The sequence below is a fragment of the Hyla sarda genome, chromosome 9, assembly GCF_029499605.1.
Source record: "Hyla sarda isolate aHylSar1 chromosome 9, aHylSar1.hap1, whole genome shotgun sequence".
NCBI lineage: Eukaryota > Metazoa > Chordata > Amphibia > Anura > Hylidae > Hyla > Hyla sarda.
In genome coordinates this window covers 107,145,673-107,165,017 of record NC_079197.1, presented here as the reverse complement: position 1 = coordinate 107,165,017, position 19,345 = coordinate 107,145,673, and the positions used below count along the sequence as shown (strand labels likewise).

General features: G+C 44.8%; 1 protein-coding gene across 3 annotated transcripts in view; it reads right to left on the bottom strand.

The window, feature by feature from the left end:
* Positions 1-19,345, bottom strand: part of RADX (RPA1 related single stranded DNA binding protein, X-linked) — a 61,859-nt gene that overhangs the window by 33,045 nt on the left and 9,469 nt on the right. For all 3 annotated transcript variants that reach the window (XM_056539189.1, XM_056539188.1, XM_056539187.1), the window contains exons 2-4: positions 17,607-17,749; positions 16,263-16,455; positions 2,793-2,901 (exon numbers count right to left, since the gene is read on the bottom strand). In XM_056539189.1, coding sequence (XP_056395164.1) covers positions 2,793-2,901; positions 16,263-16,455; positions 17,607-17,749 — 445 coding nt within the window. The remainder of the gene's footprint in view (positions 1-2,792; positions 2,902-16,262; positions 16,456-17,606; positions 17,750-19,345) is intronic.

The following is a 19,345-nucleotide window of genomic DNA, read 5'->3' as shown; positions in this document are numbered from 1 at the left end:
TAAATAGAAGTAATTTAGAAATCTGTAACTTTCTGGCACCAGTTAAAAAATAAAAAAATAAAATAGATGTTTTTCAGCGGGGTACCCCTTTAACATGTTATTTCTAATGCATGGCTTTATTTCTATGTTCGATTCTGTATGATCTGAAACTGTTGTCTTTAACTGTATGCTTCTAAAAAGAAGCAGATAAAAAAAAAAAAAAAAAAAAAAAAAAAATTGTTATATTCCTGAGGATCCAATGTGGACCTATGCAAATATTTCTCCTCTACAGACTTATGACCAGATCAAAAGGTCACCTTTACCCTGGTCATAAATCAGCTTAGAAGTTTGTTTATGAGAGAGGAGAAAGGGGATGGAAAGAGACCAGTCAAGATAGCTGATTGGCTTTAGAACACAGTCAGGTCCATAAATATTGGGACATCGACACAATTCTAACATTCTTGGCTCTATACACCACCACAATGGATTTGAAATGAAACCAACAAGATGTGCTTTAACTGCAGATTGTCAGCTTTAATTTGAGGGTATTTATATATCAGGTGAACGGTGTAGGAATTACAAAAGTTTGCATATGTGCCTCCCACTTGTTAAGGGACCAAAAAGTTATGGGACAGAATAATAATCATGAATCAAACTTTCACTTAATACTTTGTTGCAAATCCTTTGTAGTCAATTACAGCCTGAAGTCTGGAACACATTGCTGGGTTTCATCCCTGGTGATGCTCTTCCAGGCCTCTACTGTATCTGTCTTCAGTTCCTGCTTGTTCTTGGGGCATTTTCTCTTCAGTTTTGTCTTCAGCAAGTGAACTGCTGCTCAATTGGATTCAGGTCAGGGGATTGACTTGGCCATTGCATAACATTCCACTTCTTTCCAAACTTGTTGGTTGCTTTTGCAGTACGCTTTGGGTCATTGTCCATCTGCACTCTGAAGCGCCGTCCAATGAGTTCTGAAGCATTTTGCTGAATATGAGCAAATAATATTGATCAAAATGGTCTCCTCTGTCCATAGGATGTTGTTCCAGAACTGAGAAGGCTTTTTTAGATTTCATTTGGCAAACTCTAATCTGGCCTTCCTGTTTTTGAGCTAATGGTTTACATCTTGTAGTGAACCCTCTGTATTCACTCTGGTGAAATCTTCTCTTGATTGTTGACTTTGACACACATACACCTACCTCCCTGAGAGTGTTCTTCATCTGGACAACTGTTGTGAAGGGGTTCTCTTCACCAGGGAAAGAACTCTTCGCTCATCCACCAGTTTTCCTTTGTCTTCTGGTGTTGCTGAGCTCACCAGTGCATTCCTTCTATTTAAGACTGTTCCAAACAGTTGTTTTGGCTATCTCTCTAATGGGTTTGTGTTGTTTTGTTAGCCTAATGATGGCTTGCTTCACTGATAGTGACAGCTCTTTGGGTCACATCTTGAGTGCTGACCGCAACAGATTCCAAATGCATATAGAACACTTGAAATGAACTCTGGACCTTTTATCTGCTCGTTGTAATTGGGATAATGAGGGAATAACACACACCTGACCATGGAACAGCTGAGAAGCCAATTGTCCCATTACTTTTGGTCCCTTAACAAGTGGGATGCACATATGCAAACTGTTGTAATTCCTACACTGTTCACCTGATTTGGATGTAAATATCCTCAAATTAAACCTGACAATCTGGAGTTAAAGGGATATTCCAGGATTTTTTTTTTATTTGACTATGCTACAGGGGTTGTAAAGTTAGTGTAGTTAATAATATAGTGTCTGTACCTGTGTATGACTGTTTTCGAACAATTCTTCTGTGATTTTCACTCCAATATTTATTTTACCAGCATACAAAATTACTGTTTCAGATTTTTCCCAGGTTGCAATGCGGCCGAAACCTGACTCACTAGTCAGCTGATGAAAGGGAGCCTGTCTACTTCAATGGGTGGAGCGATCACTTGGTGGGAGAGATCAAGCTGCAACTAATGCAACAGCTGTAGGCACCCTGATTGAAAACCACAGATCTTTTGAATGGATGCAGCTCATTTATGTTTCAATGGGTGGAGTGGCTGATGTGTGGGAGGGAGGAAAATGGAATTGTGGCATTTGTAGTTTAAAATCAATAAATAAAAAAGTAAAACAGGAAATACCAGTTCGCAAAAAGCTAGCCCCAGTATTATGGTAATCTCACAACATAGCCATTTAGCCCCAAGACAAGCGCATATCCTTCCGAAGCAAGTCCATTACTGCCTGCCAGGTACGTACTAAAATCACCTTGTGGTGGATAACACCTTTAAAGCACATCTTGTTCGTTTCATTTCAAATCCATTGTGGTGTGTATAGAGCCAAAAATGTTAGATTTGTGTCCTAATATTTATGGACCTGACTGTAGCAGGAGGCTGTAGAAGTGAAACAGAATCATTTTTATTTTTTTTTTATAAAAAGATATTGGTGGTGGGGGATTTATTAACACCTGTGTAGAGGAAGAGTGGTGCAGTTGCTCATAGCAACCAAAGGATTGTCTCCATTTTTAAAAAGGCCTCTGAAAAATGAAAGACACAATCTGATTGTTATAGGATACTGCACCACTCATCCTGTATACAGGTTTTGATAAATCTCCCCCACAGAGAAAATGTTTTTTGTACTATATTTTTGTGATTCTAGCAAAAAATAAAAAATAAAAAATAATTCTAAAAACCACTAAGGTTTTGCATAACTGACAAACAACTGTAGGTACCGGAAAAAAGGAAAACACATCTAAGTAGAACACATCAAGAATAAAAAGGGGATTCACAATGGTAAAAACGGATAACTCATTACCTTGTGGCAAACTGATATTTCACAGCTGGCAGATTCCACTCAGGCTTCACATTACTTTCAGGCAGAATGGTAATTTTGGATGGAGGATCTCTGGCATTCAAGCTTATTTCTGAGAAAAAAAAATGGTTTTGTTAAAAATATTCTGTACAGTTATATAATGTGTGGATTTCTGACTGATCTGTGAAAAAGTCTATGACTATTTATAGCATAACACATTCAATGGCCATAAACAACTTGGGGGGAGAAAGTCCTGTAGCAGAACTTCAGACGAGGAATTTGATTCTGCCAAAAGACTGAACACTGTATGGCAGTGTTCCCCAAACAGGGTGCCCTCAGCTGTTGCAAAACTCCCAGCATGCCTGGACAGTCAATGGCTGTCCGGCAATACTTGGAGTTAATCTGCAACAGCTCGAGGCTCCGTTTTGGAAACAGTGACGTACAAGACGTTTGAAATTTTTATTTTGGGGGGCAATGTTAGGGTGTGTATATGTAGTGGTTTTGTTACACTTTATTTCGTGTAAGTTTAGTGTAGTGTTTTTAGGGTACATTCATACAGGTGGGGGTTTACAGCGAGTTTCCCGCTGGGAGTTTCAGCTGCCGCAGCTCAATCTTAGCCCGGGTTGCTCGCTGTAAACCGCCGCCCGTGTTAGTGTACCCTGTACATTCACTTGGGGGGAGGGCAAACCTTCAGCTGTTGCAAAACTACAACTCCCAGCATGCACTGACAGACCATGCATTCTGGGAGTTTTAGTTATGCAACAGCTGGAGGAACACTGGTTGGGAAACACTGAGTTAGGAAACAGTGTTTCTCCAACTAGTGTGCCACCAGTTGTTGCAAAACTACAATTCCCAGCATGCCCGGACAGCCAAAGGGCATGCTGTGAGTTGTAGTTTTGCAACAGCTGGAGGAGAACAGTTTGAAAACCACTATGTGGTCTCCAGATGTTGCAAAACTTTAACTCCAAGCATTCCCAGATTGCCCGGGCATGCTGAGAGTTGTAGTTCTGCAACACCTGGCCCAACTACAATGCTCATTATGCCTGGACTGTCTGGGCATGCTGGGAGTTGTAGTTTTGCAACATCTGGAAGTACAGTTTGGAGACCACTATACAGTGGTTTCAAAACTGTAGCCCTCCAGATGTTGCAGAACTACAACTCCCAGCATGCCCAGACAGCCTTTGGCTGTCTGGCAATGCTGGGAGTTGTAGTAGTGAAACAGCAAGGCAGCAGTGAAGATCACTTACCAGATCTTCACTGTTGCCTGTCTCCTCGGCCTACATTCTGCTGCTGCCGGTCCTCCATGCCGCCGGTTCCCCCCGCTGCCTACCACTGGCTCCCTTTTCCACACCATCCGGTAACAGTCGCCGTCATCTGTCCCCCGCTCTGCTCGGCATATCGCAGGGGAAAGGAGGTGGTGGCACCCCTGCCACCTCGCTCCTATCCTTAACCCCTTCATGACACAGGGTTTTTCCATTTTTGCACTTTCGTTTTTTCCTCCTTACCTTTAAAAAACCATAACTCTTTAAATTTTTCACCTAAAAATCCATATGATGGCTTATTTTTTGCGCCACCAATTCTACTTTGTAATGACATCAGTCATTTTACCCAAAAATCTAAAGAGAAACGGAAATAATAATTGTGTAACAAAATTGAAGAAAAAACACAATTATGTAAATTTTGGGGGCTTCCGTTTCTACGCAGTACATTTTTTGGTAAAAATTACACTCTTTATTCTGTAGGTCCATATGGTTAAAATGATACCCTACTTATATAGGTTTGTTTTTATTGTACTTCTGGAAAAAACCATAACTACATGCAGGAAAATGTATACGTTTACAATTGTCATCTTCTGACCCCTATAACTTTTTTATTTTTCTGCGTATGGGACGGTATGAGGGCTAATTTTTTGCGTCGTAATCTGAAGTTTTTAGCAGTACCATTTTTGTAATGATCGGACTTTTTGATCGCTTTTTATTCATTTTTTCATGATATAAAAAGTGACCAAAAATAAGCTTTTTTGGATTTGGATTTTTTTTGCGTGTACGCCATTGACCGCATCGTTTAATTAATGATATATTTTTATAATTCGGACATTTCCGCACACGAAGATACCACATGTTTATTTTTATTTACACAATTTTTTTTTTTTTTTTAAATAGGAAAAGAGGGGTGATTCAAACTTTTATTAGGGAAGGGGTTAAATGATCTTTATTCACTTTTTTTTTTGCAATGTTATAGCTTCCATAGGGACCTATAACACTGCACACACTGATCTTTTACATTGATCACTGGTTTCTCATAGGAAACCAGTGATCAATGATTCTGCCGCTTGACTGCTCATGCTTGGATCTCAGGCACTGAGCAGTCATTCGGCGATCGGACAGCATGGAGGCAGGTAGGGATCCTCCGGCTGTCATGTAAGCTGTTCGGGATGCCGCGATTTTGCCGCGGCGATCCCGAGCAGCTCCCTGAGCTAACCGGGATTAGTTTACTTTCACTTTAGACGCTAATAGCTAATTGGCTAATAGCGCGCGCGGGAGTGATCGCAGTGGCGCGCGCTATTAACCCTTTAGACGCGGCGTTCAAAGTTGAATGCCGCGTCTAAAGGGTTAATAGCGCGCGGCACTACGATCACTCCCGCGCGCGCTATTAGCCACGGGTCCCGGCCGTTGCTAGGGAAGGGGTTAAGGATGATCGGGGTTGTCTCTGACAACTGGAAGTAACTTTTTGGTGGCAGAAAGTTAAACAAATTTGTAAATTAAAAAACTATGTAGATGTGTGCAGCTCACAACTATTACGCACCGAGGTCAAACAGGGCAAGCAACTATACCTTAATTGCTAAAAAAGGAAAACCAAAAAAATGTAATGTAGCCCGGACCTTCTAGGTGAGTATAAAATGGATATACGAGGATCGTGGTTCAATAATAATTATCATTTATTTATAAAAATAAGATTTCACCACTTCTCACAGGGCCCTTGTGAGAAGAACATACATAATAAAAGGCAACCTAACAATGTATTAGGCAATAATATTAAAATTATACACTTGGCATAGAGTAATAGAATAAAATAGCAGAGTAAGATCTGTACCATACAAATATATTAGAAATACATTAGAAAGTTGCTCTTCTAGATGTTTAGGGTAAATATGTCCCTTTTTAGATACAGTAGCAAACAGTCTGTATTATTAGAGATTGTTACCGGTCTGTAAATTGTAGCTCAGGCGGTGAATATTACTCCCGTAATAGCTGGGTGTCCGTGGTGTGCACAGTTCACTGTGCGGTGCTTCCAATTGTGAGCCTGGTCCAGTAGGGTCTGAGCGTGGTGGCAGTCGCTGTCGGATAAGGCGCTGGCAGGCGCCAAAGATCGTGATGGTGTCCGGGGACTGCTGGCGCTGGCGTGCGCTAGAGTTGGTATTCCTCACCGCTTCATTGGTTGGTAAACAGGACCAAATACTGGAGGGCTGGAAGTTCACCTCGTGGTGCCGGCGTCTGACGTCAGAGCCGGGATGGCTACACCAGGATAATTGCACCGGGATAATTGCACCGGGATGGATCTGAACTGCTGGACCGGGTAGGTAGCAGAATAAGAGCGTAAATGATGGTACAGTTCATGAAGTGTAACTGGCCATAGAATTTGGGCACAGTTCAAGTACTGCTATGCCAGTAGATAACGACTAGACGCGTTTCAGGGTTGTATAATATAACCCTTTCCTCAGTAGTCAAGACTGAGGAAAGGGTTATATTATACAACCCTGAAACGCGTCTAGTCGTTATCTACTGGCATAGCAGTACTTGAACTGTGCCCAAATTCTATGGCCAGTTACACTTCATGAACTGTACCATCATTTACGCTCTTATTCTGCTACCTACCCGGTCCAGCAGTTCAGATCCATCCCGGTGCAATTATCCTGGTGTAGCCATCCCGGCTCTGACGTCAGACGCCGGCACCACGAGGTGAACTTCCAGCCCTCCAGTATTTGGTCCTGTTTACCAACCAATGAAGCGGTGAGGAATACCAACTCTAGCGCACGCCAGCGCCAGCAGTCCCCGGACACCATCACGATCTTTGGCGCCTGCCAGCGCCTTATCCGACAGCGACTGCCACCACGCTCAGACCCTACTGGACCAGGCTCACAATTGGAAGCACCGCACAGTGAACTGTGCACACCACGGACACCCAGCTATTACGGGAGTAATATTCACCGCCTGAGCTACAATTTACAGACCGGTAACAATCTCTAATAATACAGACTGTTTGCTACTGTATCTAAAAAGGGACATATTTACCCTAAACATCTAGAAGAGCAACTTTCTAATGTATTTCTAATATATTTGTATGGTACAGATCTTACTCTGCTATTTTATTCTATTACTCTATGCCAAGTGTATAATTTTAATATTATTGCCTAATACATTGTTAGGTTGCCTTTTATTATGTATGTTCTTCTCACAAGGGCCCTGTGAGAAGTGGTGAAATCTTATTTTTATAAATAAATGATAATTATTATTGAACCACGATCCTCGTATATCCATTTTATACTCACCTAGAAGGTCCGGGCTACATTACATTTTTTTAAATTTGTAAATTATTCCTATTTAAAAATCTTAATCCTTCCAGTACTTATCGGCTGCTGTATACTACAGAGGAAGCTGAGTTGTTCTTTCCAGTCTGACCACGGTGCTCTCTGACACCTGTCAGTGTCAGGAACTATCCAGAGTAGGATGTAGGATAGAGTAGGAGGTTTGCTATGGGGATTTGCTTCTGCTTTGGACAGTTCCTGACTTGGACAGAGATGTCAGCAGAGAGAAAATCCTGTGAAACACAGCTGTTCAGTGTGAGAAGCGTGCGGGTGTGTCCCTGTTTGAGCTCTCCAGGACTTCCAAGAAGACTACAGAGGCAGGTGTTCTAACAGCTTTTCCCAGGAGAGTGGCAGACTCCGGGGGAGAGCCTCCCCTGCATGGAGCCCTGGAAATCTCGAGCCTCCCCTGCATGGAGCCCTGGAAATCTCGAGCCTCCACTCCCCGTTCTTCCAGGCTGGTGGGGGTTGGAGAGAAAACTGCAACAGCCATTGTCCCGGCCGGAGGAAGAAAATCTGATGCAGGCTCTGATTCCATGGCGACGGGTGCCAACCAGAGATCTGGAGGAAGCAAGGCATGGAGGAAAAGAGTGGAGATGTGGGCAGAGAGAGGGCCCAAGGAGTCGAGCGATACATCCTGCTCCCGCATGGCCGCACGCTATGCGGAATATGACCAGTGCGGTAAGGAGCTGAGGATGGCCAGGGAGGATCTACGTGTGGCTCAGAATCTGGTGAGCACGGGGTCCAAAAAGAACAGGCCAGAGCTAAGAAAGAGGATCACAGCACTGAAAAGCGAGATTGTGAAGCTGGAGGAGAGACGAGATCCTGGAGGGAAGCGGTCTTTTCCAGGAAAAGCTGATTAATGAAGACCGGTTTGCCGCCACGAAATCCCCAGGTAAGGTGGATGATGGGGAGAGTAGTGGCGGTGAAGAAAAAGTGAGGATGGTGGTGATGAGGAAAAGGATGAGAAGGTGGAGGAAGACGCTGTGCCTGTGGCTGCTCCCTGTGACACCCAGGACAGCTATATTGAACCGGCCCAGGTGGCTCTTCCTTCAAGTGAGAGCGAGGAGGATGATGTGGAGAGTGAGGCTGGGGGATTGCTAAGGGCGATAGTCATGCAGGAGTCCCCAGCCCACCTCCAGCATTTCACCTTTGGTGATGATCTCTGTGATGATGTGGCAGTTAAGAGGAAAAAGCAAAAAGACACAAGAATCTGTGCAGTATGTGTTTGTTCCTTTAACGCAGTCTGGGCCAGCTGCAAAGCTGGTTCAGGCTGCTGGGCCCCCCAGACTGCCAGACTCAGTTTCTGTGGTGGAACGGAGCCAGCATGGGGGATACAGCATGGAGTCAGGAAAGGCTGTTGACGCAATAGATGTGAAGCCCACCCATCCTGCCGGTAGGGAGGGGCAGGATGGGCTCATGGTGGGCAGTGGCGAGGCAAGCTATGCTGCCGTGTGCTCGGGTGGGCGGTTCCCCGAGTGCCGCGGGCATTGCTGACGCTGCAGGGCACTCCCCTGTGAGGGGGGGGGGGGGGGAAGTGTCCGGGTACTGGTGGCAGAGAGCGGTGGGTTCATGTGCTCGGCGGGCAGTCCACCGAGTACTGTGTATTCTGCGGGCGCTGCGGGGCACTCCTCTGTGAGGGGAGGGGGGGGGGGGGAGGAGTGTCCGGGCGCCAGGATCAGCCGCAGAGCCCATGAAGCCGGCAAACTAAGTCCAGTCACTGTGGGAGGAGCTGGGGTGCGCTCGGAGGGGCAGCCCCAGACTTCGGAAATCACATCACCCATGGAGAAGGAGCCATTAGCGTCGACCCCAGCAGCTAAGCCAGAACAGAAAATCTATTTAAAGCCAGCAACACTACAAGTCCCAGCCAGCCCAGAATTTGTTAGGCAGGATGCTATGAGTGCAAGATGTGAGAATGATAGGTGTAGTAGTGTTGTGGATGAGAGGAGTGTAGGTGGGAGTGTCAGTGGAATGAATGTTGGTGGTAGGGTAGTAGTAGAGGTATGAATGGGAAGTCTAGCATGAAAGGAAATAAAGATGATGAGAGTAGTGATGAGAGTAGTGGTGTGAATGGTGGTATTAATGGTTCTGGGTCTAGGTGTGTGTCTGGTCCGGCTGCCCCCCCGGTAGTGACTGCTCCTAGGAGATATACCAATGTCACTGCCGGGGGTTCAGGGGGGTCCCCGTCTCCATCCGGCTCTGGAGGCCACTTGCAACAGCGCCTCCTGGAGGCTCTACGCAGGGGCGACAGGTCGATCCAGGTAGAGGGAAGGGGTGAGGTCGATTGTCTTTCTGGATAGAGAGGCACAGTGTGGGGGCTTTCCGAGAGCAGAATGGGGAGGTGGTCTGGTCCCTCCCGAGACCCGGGCAGGACAATAACCGTAGGAATGTGGTCCATCTGATTTGGAGGGGCGAGGATGCGTGTCCACCTCGCGCTAAAGTGGTTGAGCTCCTCCTTCAGATGGAATTCAGGGCGAGTGACCTCTTTGCCCTAATTCACCCCTATGGTTCGTCTCAGTTTGACGTCAGTTTTGTTCGGCCAGAGGGTCTTGAACTCTTCTGGTCAAACTACGAAGTGGCGAAGAACGAGCCTGGCTGGCGGGATTTCTCCGTAAAGGCGATTTCCCGTCAGAACTCCGTCAAGAAAGTGACCGTTTTGACCCGTAACGAGTCGCTTTCTTGTTATGACATCATGACCTGGCTCAGTCGGTATGGGGATGTGACGGACATGCCCAAGAAAAACTTTGATGAGCACGGGATCTGGTCCGGGGCCTGGACGTTTTCCGTCAAACTCAAAACGTTCAGGGAGTACGGTTGCCCACATTCCGTCAGCCGCCTTCCTTGGACGTGATAGGATTCAGGTCTTCTATCAGGGGCAACCTAAGGTCTGTCACAGGTGTGGCAGCCCCACCCACTTTAGCGCAGCCTGTACTGTGCAGGTCTGCGCTTTGTGTGGTGGGGTGGGTCATCTGGCCGCATCCTGTCGGCAGATCCGGTGCCACCTGTGTGGTGTCCTCGGGCACCCTTTTAGCCGTTGTCCTAGCGCCTTCACCCGTGCAGCGGACACTCCGGCCGAGGAGAGCTGTGAAGTTGCCTTGGCTGAGGAGGGTACAGGCAGGGATGGGGGCGCAACAGGGCTAGTGAGGAGGAAAAAGGGCCCCGCCAAACTAAGGCGGGAGGAAAATCGTAGAAGGAGTAGGGAGCTGAAGAGTGCCCAGGTGGCGGGGGTAGCTTCAGCCCCTGCTCCTGAAGCTGGCCCTGTAACTGCTGAAGCCCTGGAGGAGAACGTGCTAGATGAGGAGATCGGGAGACTTCACAGAGAGGAAGGCAATATGGCCGACCCTTCCGATTCCTCCCACTATGAAAGTGTGGATGAGGATAGTGGGGAGAGGCCCAAACAGAAAGACAAGGGCAAAAGGAAAGGGAGAAAGAAGAGGTCAGAGCCCTCTGTTCCTTGTACTGCGGGCCAGATCCAAAACGGAAGCCTGACTGCCCCCCCTCTGATTGACCTGTCAAACGGTACCTCGTCCTCGATACCATCTCCTCCCCCCTCCTTGGAGGGGGAAGGTGAGGGCGGGGTGCCTCGGGAGAAAGCGCCTCTGGGGGGAACTGGGCCCTGTCCTGTCGAGGCATCTTCCTCGGAGGGCAGGGGTAGACCGGGGCCGGACGGAGACTGGGACCTTATGGACCAATCAGAGTCGAAAAAAGATGTAAGAGTGGTCCTGCCCTCTCGTCGTCTTCGGGGGATGAGGGGGCGAAAAAGAAGGGGAAAAAGAAATAAGGGGTGAGGCCATCTAATTCAATCACCCTGTATGGCGGCACTCACCCCATTGACCCTGGCATCTATTAACTGTGCCAGCATTAAGTCGGATACGGCTAGATTTGCAGCCTTTGATTTTCTCGGCCGCGTTGAAGCCGGCATTTTCTTTTTACAGGAGACCAGGTTGTCAAATCTAGCCTCTCTGGTAAAAGCCAGAAGAGAGTGGAGGCGTGGGCCCTCCCACTGGTCTCTTGCGTCTGAGCCGTATAGTGGGGTGGCGGTCCTTTTTACCGTTCCTGTTGAATGCCAACGGGTTATTGAATTAGAAATGGGGAGGTGCCTGATCTTAGATGTTTTCATGAAGGGACAAGAGCTCCGGCTCATTAACATCTATGCCCCGCAAACTAAGCTTTCTTTATGAGGATTAAGCCCTTTCTTTTTACGGGTCAGCAAGTGATCTTTGGAGGGGACTTCAATAATGTCATAAGGGTCCCAAGATAGGAGAGGCTCCAATGGTCCGCTGACTTGCGATAGTGTGGCACTGATTAGCATAGCTAGAGAAGCTCGCCTGGAGGATGCCCACATCCGGAGCCCCTCGGGCCACGCGGATTTCACCTATCATCAAGGTAGTCGCAGGTCTAGGATAGATAGGTTTTATTTAAAGGAGGAATCCGTCTCTTCCGCAGTGCCCGTGGTTGAGGTGGAGTTCTCCGATCACTGTATGATTTTGTTTTCCCTGAATGTTTCAGAGACCCCCCGGATGGGAAAAGGTTATTGGAAGCTGAATTCGTCCCTCCTGGAGGAAGCAGAGATAAGACAGTCCTTTGAGGATTTTCTTCAGTCAGGTACCTTTACTGGACCTATGTAGTAGACCTATGTAAGTCAGAGTGGTGGGAGATATTCAAGAAGCGGGTTGCGGGGTTCTTCCGCCAGCTCTCGAGCCTCAGGTATCTGAACAGGTATCCCCTGTATCAGGGTCTGAGGAGGAAACTCGAACTTCTCGTCTCGACTGGAGGTAGCCGAGAGGATATCTCCAGAGTGAAGTCCTTGCTGATAAGGTGTCAGTACGATAGGCACGCATCTTTGGTTTTTGAGAGGGATTACGGGAGGTATCGCTCGCCCGACCCTTACAGAAACTATAAGATGTCAGTGAGTAGTAAAGTAATTTCAGGACTGATTGATAGTACGGGATCTCTGAATCGGTCCAGATCAGGGATCTTGGAGATAGTCAGATCCTTCTACTCTCACTTCTTGGGAAGGAAGGATCTGGATGTGATGTCTGGTTTCCTGGCTGAAACCATTCCTGAGCCAGGGGTAGACCCCCTCTCTTGGCGTTTTGGCAGAAGAGATCAGGGAAGAGGAAGTGAGACTGGCGATCAAGGGGCTACAAAATTCCTCTGTAGTATTCAGCAGCTAATAAGTACTGGAAGGGTTAAGATTTTTTAATAGAAGTATTTTACAAATCTGTTTAACTTTCTGGCACCAGTTGACATAAAAAAAAATATAAAAAATAAATTAAGTTTTCAACCGCAGTACCCCTTTAACCTTCACTATATAACAAGCTACCAAGTAGACTTCAAGGTTGACTCTTTTCGGGCAAGATTTTTTTCTCTACAGTGACAACAGAAACCCACTGCACAGGATGCAGGAACCCCATTTCCTTACATGGGAAGAGGACCATCATTTTATTTCAGTGTGGAACATCATGAGAAAAAAAACCTTTTAAATATAATATAAATGTAATTACCGTATATACTCGAGTATAAGCAGAGTTTTTCAGCACGATTTTTCGTGCTGAAAACGCCCCCCCCCTCAGCTTATACTCGAGTGAACCGCCTGTCAATCCCTTTATCAGTGGTCTTCAACCTGCGGACCTCCAGATGTTGCAAAACTACAACTTCCAGCAAGCCCGGACAGCCATCGGCTGTCTGGGCATGCTGGGTGTTGTAGTTTTGAAACCTCTGGAGGTCCGCAGCGGGCCATCTATGCTGCAGGGACCATCCAGTGGGGATGGCAAGTCGTTGCGGGCTGTCCATTTTCACCGGGGGGCCTCTTCTCCGTGCTTTGGGCCCGGCCCCGGAGTAGTGACTTTGCCTTGACGACGACACACAGGGACATTCATGCGCAACGTCCCTGTGCTTAGTCGTCAAGGCAACGTCACTAGTCCCTGCAGCATAGATAAGATAAAGAGGCAAAAAAAAATGGAGGACAGCGCCTCGTGTAATTCCGATATTACTTGTTACAGCAAATGGTCAGGTAGTGCGCTCACCTTAGGTTCATGCATGTAACCCCTCCGTGTTGAGGTAGTGGTAGAAATTCCGGAGCTGCAGCCTGCGGGTTACGGCCGATGTCCTCGCGGGGGTCGGCAGAATTCTTAGAACAGGATATGGATTTGAAGAAAAAGGAAGACCATCTTTGTCGGCGCTGTTCGGATGGTGCAATAACGTGGAGAATGCCCAAAGTATTATGTAACAATATTTTATTGAAACACATAAATATGGGGGTAGAACATGGACAATGTCCATGCTCTACCCCCATATGTAGGCGTTTCAATAAAATATTGTTACATAATACTTTGGGCATTCTCCACGTCATTGCACCATCCGAGCAGCGCTGACAAAGATGGTCTTCCTTTTTCTTCAAATCCATATCCTGTTCTGCAGCATAGATGGCCCGGACCAGCTCACCCTAACTTCCCGCCGAGGGGAGGCGAGTACAAAACAAAGGGGGGGCTGGATGATGACTAAGGCCGCAGTGGTCTTCAACCTGCAGACCTACAGAGGTTACAAAACTACAACTCCCAGCATGCCTGGACAGCCGATGGCTGTCCTGGCATGCTGGGAGTTGTAGTTTTGCAACATCTGGAGGTCCGCAGGTTGAAGACCACTGATGAAGGGATTTACAGGCGGTGATGATGAAGGGGGGGGGGGGGATGATGACGGGGGACTGGATGATTACATGGGGGGGGGGATGATTTATTTCCTACCCTAGGCTTATAGTCGAGTCAATAACTTTTCCTGGGTTTTTGGGGTAAAATTAGGGGCCTCGGCTTATATTCGGGTCGGCTTATACTCGAGTATATACGGTAATCATGATCTTTCTCACAAGGACATGCTCAATTGAATCCGCATAAACAGGTAGTTTACCATCTGACTATATCATGTAAATAACAACCCTTTAGTGTCATGCTAAACACTAATAAATGTGTGCTGTCCATTAGAAAGTAATGGACAACAAGCAAAAATGAATAAATATTTACACCGAAGTGCTTGTCTTTTTTTCTCAGGACCATAAATCATAATCACAACCGAGACAAAGCCTAGAAACAAGGTGAACGTGTTCAGATGCTGTCACTGTTTTACTAGACACGTTTATTGGATTAGTGAATGTGGCATGCTCAGGTAACAGCACAATGGTATCAAAGATGGCTTACAGAATATTTAACTTCTATGTCTATAGGAATCTGCTATTTCAGGCATAAGAGTCCGATGCAGAGCCCACTACACAATATCTCTGGAAAAGATGAAATATGGAGGAAATAAAGAATAATAGACAGGAGCACTTATTAAGGCAAATCTGGAAAGCACATGTTCAGTTTTTATTAATAAATAATCCAATAATAGAAGGAGAGACTGCTCAAAAATGCGGATTAGTTAGCAGAAAATATGAGTTCAGACAGTTTTAGGCGATAGATCATATTAGCCGCATAGTGAGGCGTCTCACCCTTGCAGTTCGCAGTCAGCCCCTTCCCTGTAATAAGGCCCTTAACTCATCCATCAGTCTATGACAAGTAATTTGCTTAGTTCATGCAGGGAGACAGAAACAAATCCTATCTACTTGTCAACAGGCGATAGTTCACGAGCAGAGGATTGTGGGGGAGGGACTTCAGAATTAGCAGAGCATCTGAACAGCAAAATGGTGTGACCCCATGAAAATATATGCTGCTCATGGAATTATGATATTAACCAAGTACGTGTCTCCTGGAAACATGGCTAATTTTTTATTTATATATTTTTGAAGAACAAAAAGCTGTAAATTGTGTAAAAGTTAGGACATAATCTAGTGGTGGCCTAGAAATACAGAACAAAATCAGAGAGGGTTCTATGTTGTCTTCTGGCTTTACAAAAGCACTGAGCATGCGTAGTGGATGGTGTAGGACGCTCTAGCTTATCAATCACACCTCTATTAGCAGTGTTTTCCATCCAGCGTGCCTCCAGCTGTTGCAAAACTACAACTCCCAGCATGCTTGGACAGCCTGCCCGGGCATTCTAGGAGTTGCAGTTTTACAACAGCTGGAGGAACGCTGGTTGGAAAACATTGCTCTATATACAGCAACGACACCATGACTAGCTGCTAACCCAGATGACTAGTAACAGGCCATTAGAATACAGCATGTGCTGCATTAAAAGCTAATTTGCTTAACCTACAAGGATTTTCTCTGCAGCACACTGTAGGGCACATTATAATGAGGAGGCAAAGTGTACGGCTGGTGGGTTTATAATGTTTTTTTTTTTTTGCCGATTTACATCTTTAAAACAGCCCCAGAAACAAAATCATAATAGATTTAGTTCACAATGGTACTGTGCTGCATGGTGGCCATTGCGTTGTGTCTGTGTGGTGGCGAGGCCCAGAGCCTAGGGGCTTGATCAGGCAGCATTAGGGCCGCTTTGCCACTGGCCCGTTCCCCCTATGGGCACTGATGTAGCTGCGGTCACCACCCAGCATTGTGCCATTTTATGCTAGGGACCCGCTATACACAGGTGACCATGAAGCGGTTAGCGGGCTTACACCTTATGATCAAGACGTACACCAAAACCTGTTTGTTTTATACTAATTATTTATATATATATATATATATATATATATATATATATATATATATATATATATATATATAAATATGTGTGTATGCAGTAAGACAGACATGTCTATGGCTAGCTAAATCTGCTCTACAAGGGAGGTAGAGTGACCAGAGGCTGCCTGACACCTATAGTGCCACTTACTAGGGATTCATATAGTCATAAAAAATGCCAACGAAAATGGATAACTATGTTTTTGGCAGTTTTTACATTGCATCACACTATACTGACAGTCAATTGAAGCATACCACAACTTGGCAGAAATACATTACCAAGGGAAGGCAGTCTCTTCACCTGCGGGTTCCCTGGAGTTGGACGTGTTCTGTAGACATAACTCTTCTTTACAGCATACTGCTGCAGTAAGACTACATTGCCAACCTGGAGCGTATTGTACCATTCTGGACAGATAAAATTCCAAAGTACAAGAGACATCATACCAGAGTGATCGGCAACTTCAAAATAAGCCTAGAAATACAGAAAAAAATATATATATTTTAATGAATATATATATATATATATATATATATATATATATATATATATATATATATATATATATATATACACACACACACAATAATATTTTAGTTAAATATTATTTATATATATATATATATATATATATATATATATATATATATATATATATATATATATATATATATATATATATATATAAACCTACAATCATGTAAACACATTAGCTTTCAAATTCTTTTAGAAGTAGTCAATATAAGTAAACCTAGCAAGGATAATAAATCTAAAACTTTCTAGACATTTCGATGGGTGCTAGAAAGATCCCCATTCAGTGCACAACTTGCAGAAGCTATATTATACATGACCTAGGATGTTATCTCAGACAACATGTATTAGATTGCGGCAGCAAGTACAATCATCTTTAATTCAGCTATTATGCTGCAATGAGGTTTACTACATGCTGGTACACAGGAGCCATTAAAAGGAATTACGGTACCTCTCAATAAATAAACTGATCACAAAGTTCTCCACTGCACACCCCCAGCAACATTTAGCAGCAAATAGGCACAACATTATGGCTGGATATAGTCAAATGATATCTATCTTAAGGGGTTGCAGCACATATGTATACCCTAGATCAGTGTTTCCCAACCAGAGCGTCTCCAGCTGTTGCAGAACTACAACTCCCAGCATGCCCGGACAGCCGTTGGCTGTCCGGGCATGCTGGGAGTCGTAGTTCTGCAACAGCTGGAGGCACCCTGGTGGGGAAACACTGACCCTAGATAGAGGTTGCCAATCTCTTCCAGAAAATACAGGCAGGGATCTACAATTCCACAGCTTGGCAACCCACCATATGCTCTGGAAACTTATAAAAGAAATGTTATCTGGTCGTACATGCACTGCTATACTTTCTATATTGAGAATGCAATGGCACATTAGCACTCTGTATAGCCAGTCATTGAGGAGATATACAAGATAACTGTCTAAACTGAACTAATACTATCATTGTGGAAATGGATTGTAGTAAGTGTTGTGGATTAACATCTGGTGCTTCTTTTTATTATAGGAAAGGTTTTAATATTCTATTATGATCTATGTTTTGTAACTCTTTACAAAGTTGCATTACGATCTCTATTTACTTGGTAAGGGTAGTCAAATTTCTTCTCTGCTTTGCCAAAATATCGGAGTCTGCCTTTGTGCATGACCCGTACAAGGAGGGGAGGTAAGGTGACTTTTGACAGCCCGATCATCTCCAGCTTCTGTAGTGAGCAGACTTTGCCGACTATAAGGAAACAGAAAATGTGAGATTAGTCATAAACCAACAAATGCTTCACACAATGGCCTGATTCTCCAAACCAGAGGAAACGGCATCAGCTGTCAGGCCTTCTAGAGATTATCACAATGATACACAGGCAGCAGCAACTAAAACCATATGGAACCCCATGTATTGGCCAATCATCCAATCCAAGATGGTGCATAAGACACAATTCACATTGCTCAATATTTTAGTAAGGTAGTTGTAAACTTTGCTAAAGGAAGAAAGAAAGTCCAAAATACTGTATATAAGGAGAGCATCAGTAAGCTAGAAGTCCTTTGTACTTTCAGACCAAAAGAGAATACAGAAAGTGCTGTATGGGTCAAAAACGTTGTGGCCTGATGTTAGCAGGGAGTCAATAGGACCCACATGACATTTCTTCTGTTGACGTTTTAAAGTGGTACTGCGCCCCTAGACATCTTATCCCCTATCCAAAGGGGTTCCAGCAGCGGGACCCCCGCAATCTCTCCTGCAGCCGTTTTGTATCTAATAGTGCCCATTTAACTTAAAAGGGGTATTCCAGGATCTAAGCTTTTATCCCATTGTCTGATCGTGGGGGGCCCGTCGCTGGGACCCCCCCTAATCTACCTGCAGCACCCGCATTGTATGCAGGGCTGCGTCTCCAGTGTCAGAAACTTCCGGGTTTCCGAGACTGGAGACATGAGGTAACATCACACCACCAGCCTCCCCCACCCCCGTGACATCACGCCCCCCCCCCCCCCCCCTCCCCACGATCAGACATTGTATTCCCTATGCTCTGGATAGGGGATAACAGCTTAGATTCCGGAATAATCCTTTAAAAGAAATCTGACAGCTGGTTCACCCACACTGGGTTATAGTGCAGATGAACTTAGTTAAAGTATGTATTACTTACTCCAATCTGTTGGCTGTCTGGGCATGCTGGGAGTTGTAGTTTGGTAACAATTGGAGACACACTGTTTGGAAAATATTGCTATATGTCTACAACAGGACCATTGATCAGAGTGAGTTATACATCATTTTACTCAGGTTCGTCCGCACTGTATTATATTTAGTGTGGGTGAACCAGCTGTCAGCTTCACTTCCTCCTCTACAAACCCTTGCGTTTCTGTAAAATAAATTCAGATGCCGCAGATTAAAAAAAAAAAAAAAAAAAAAAGGGTCAATCTTTGCAAGGAAGAATTCCATTGCTTCTGGTTTAGATTTGGTCAGATCTCATCCAGTTTTCTACTACTGTATGGCACTACAGAATTTCTGTCTGTAAAATCGGGATGACAAAAAAAAATAAAAAAATAAAAATAAAAAAAAAAACACATTTTGGATTTTTCAGAAAATATGCAGCAAATGTCTAACAAAACTAGGCACATTGTTTCCTCATCACCTTCTAAAAATCATAACACTTTCAATTTTGCACCTAACATTTCATATTATGGCTTATTTTTGGCGCCACCAATTCTACTTTGCAGTGACATTAGTCATTTTACCAAAAAATCCACGGCGAAACGAAAAAATAAAAAAATCATTGTGTGACAAAATTGAAGAAAATAAATTTCATTTTGTAACTTTTGGGGACTTCAGTTTCTA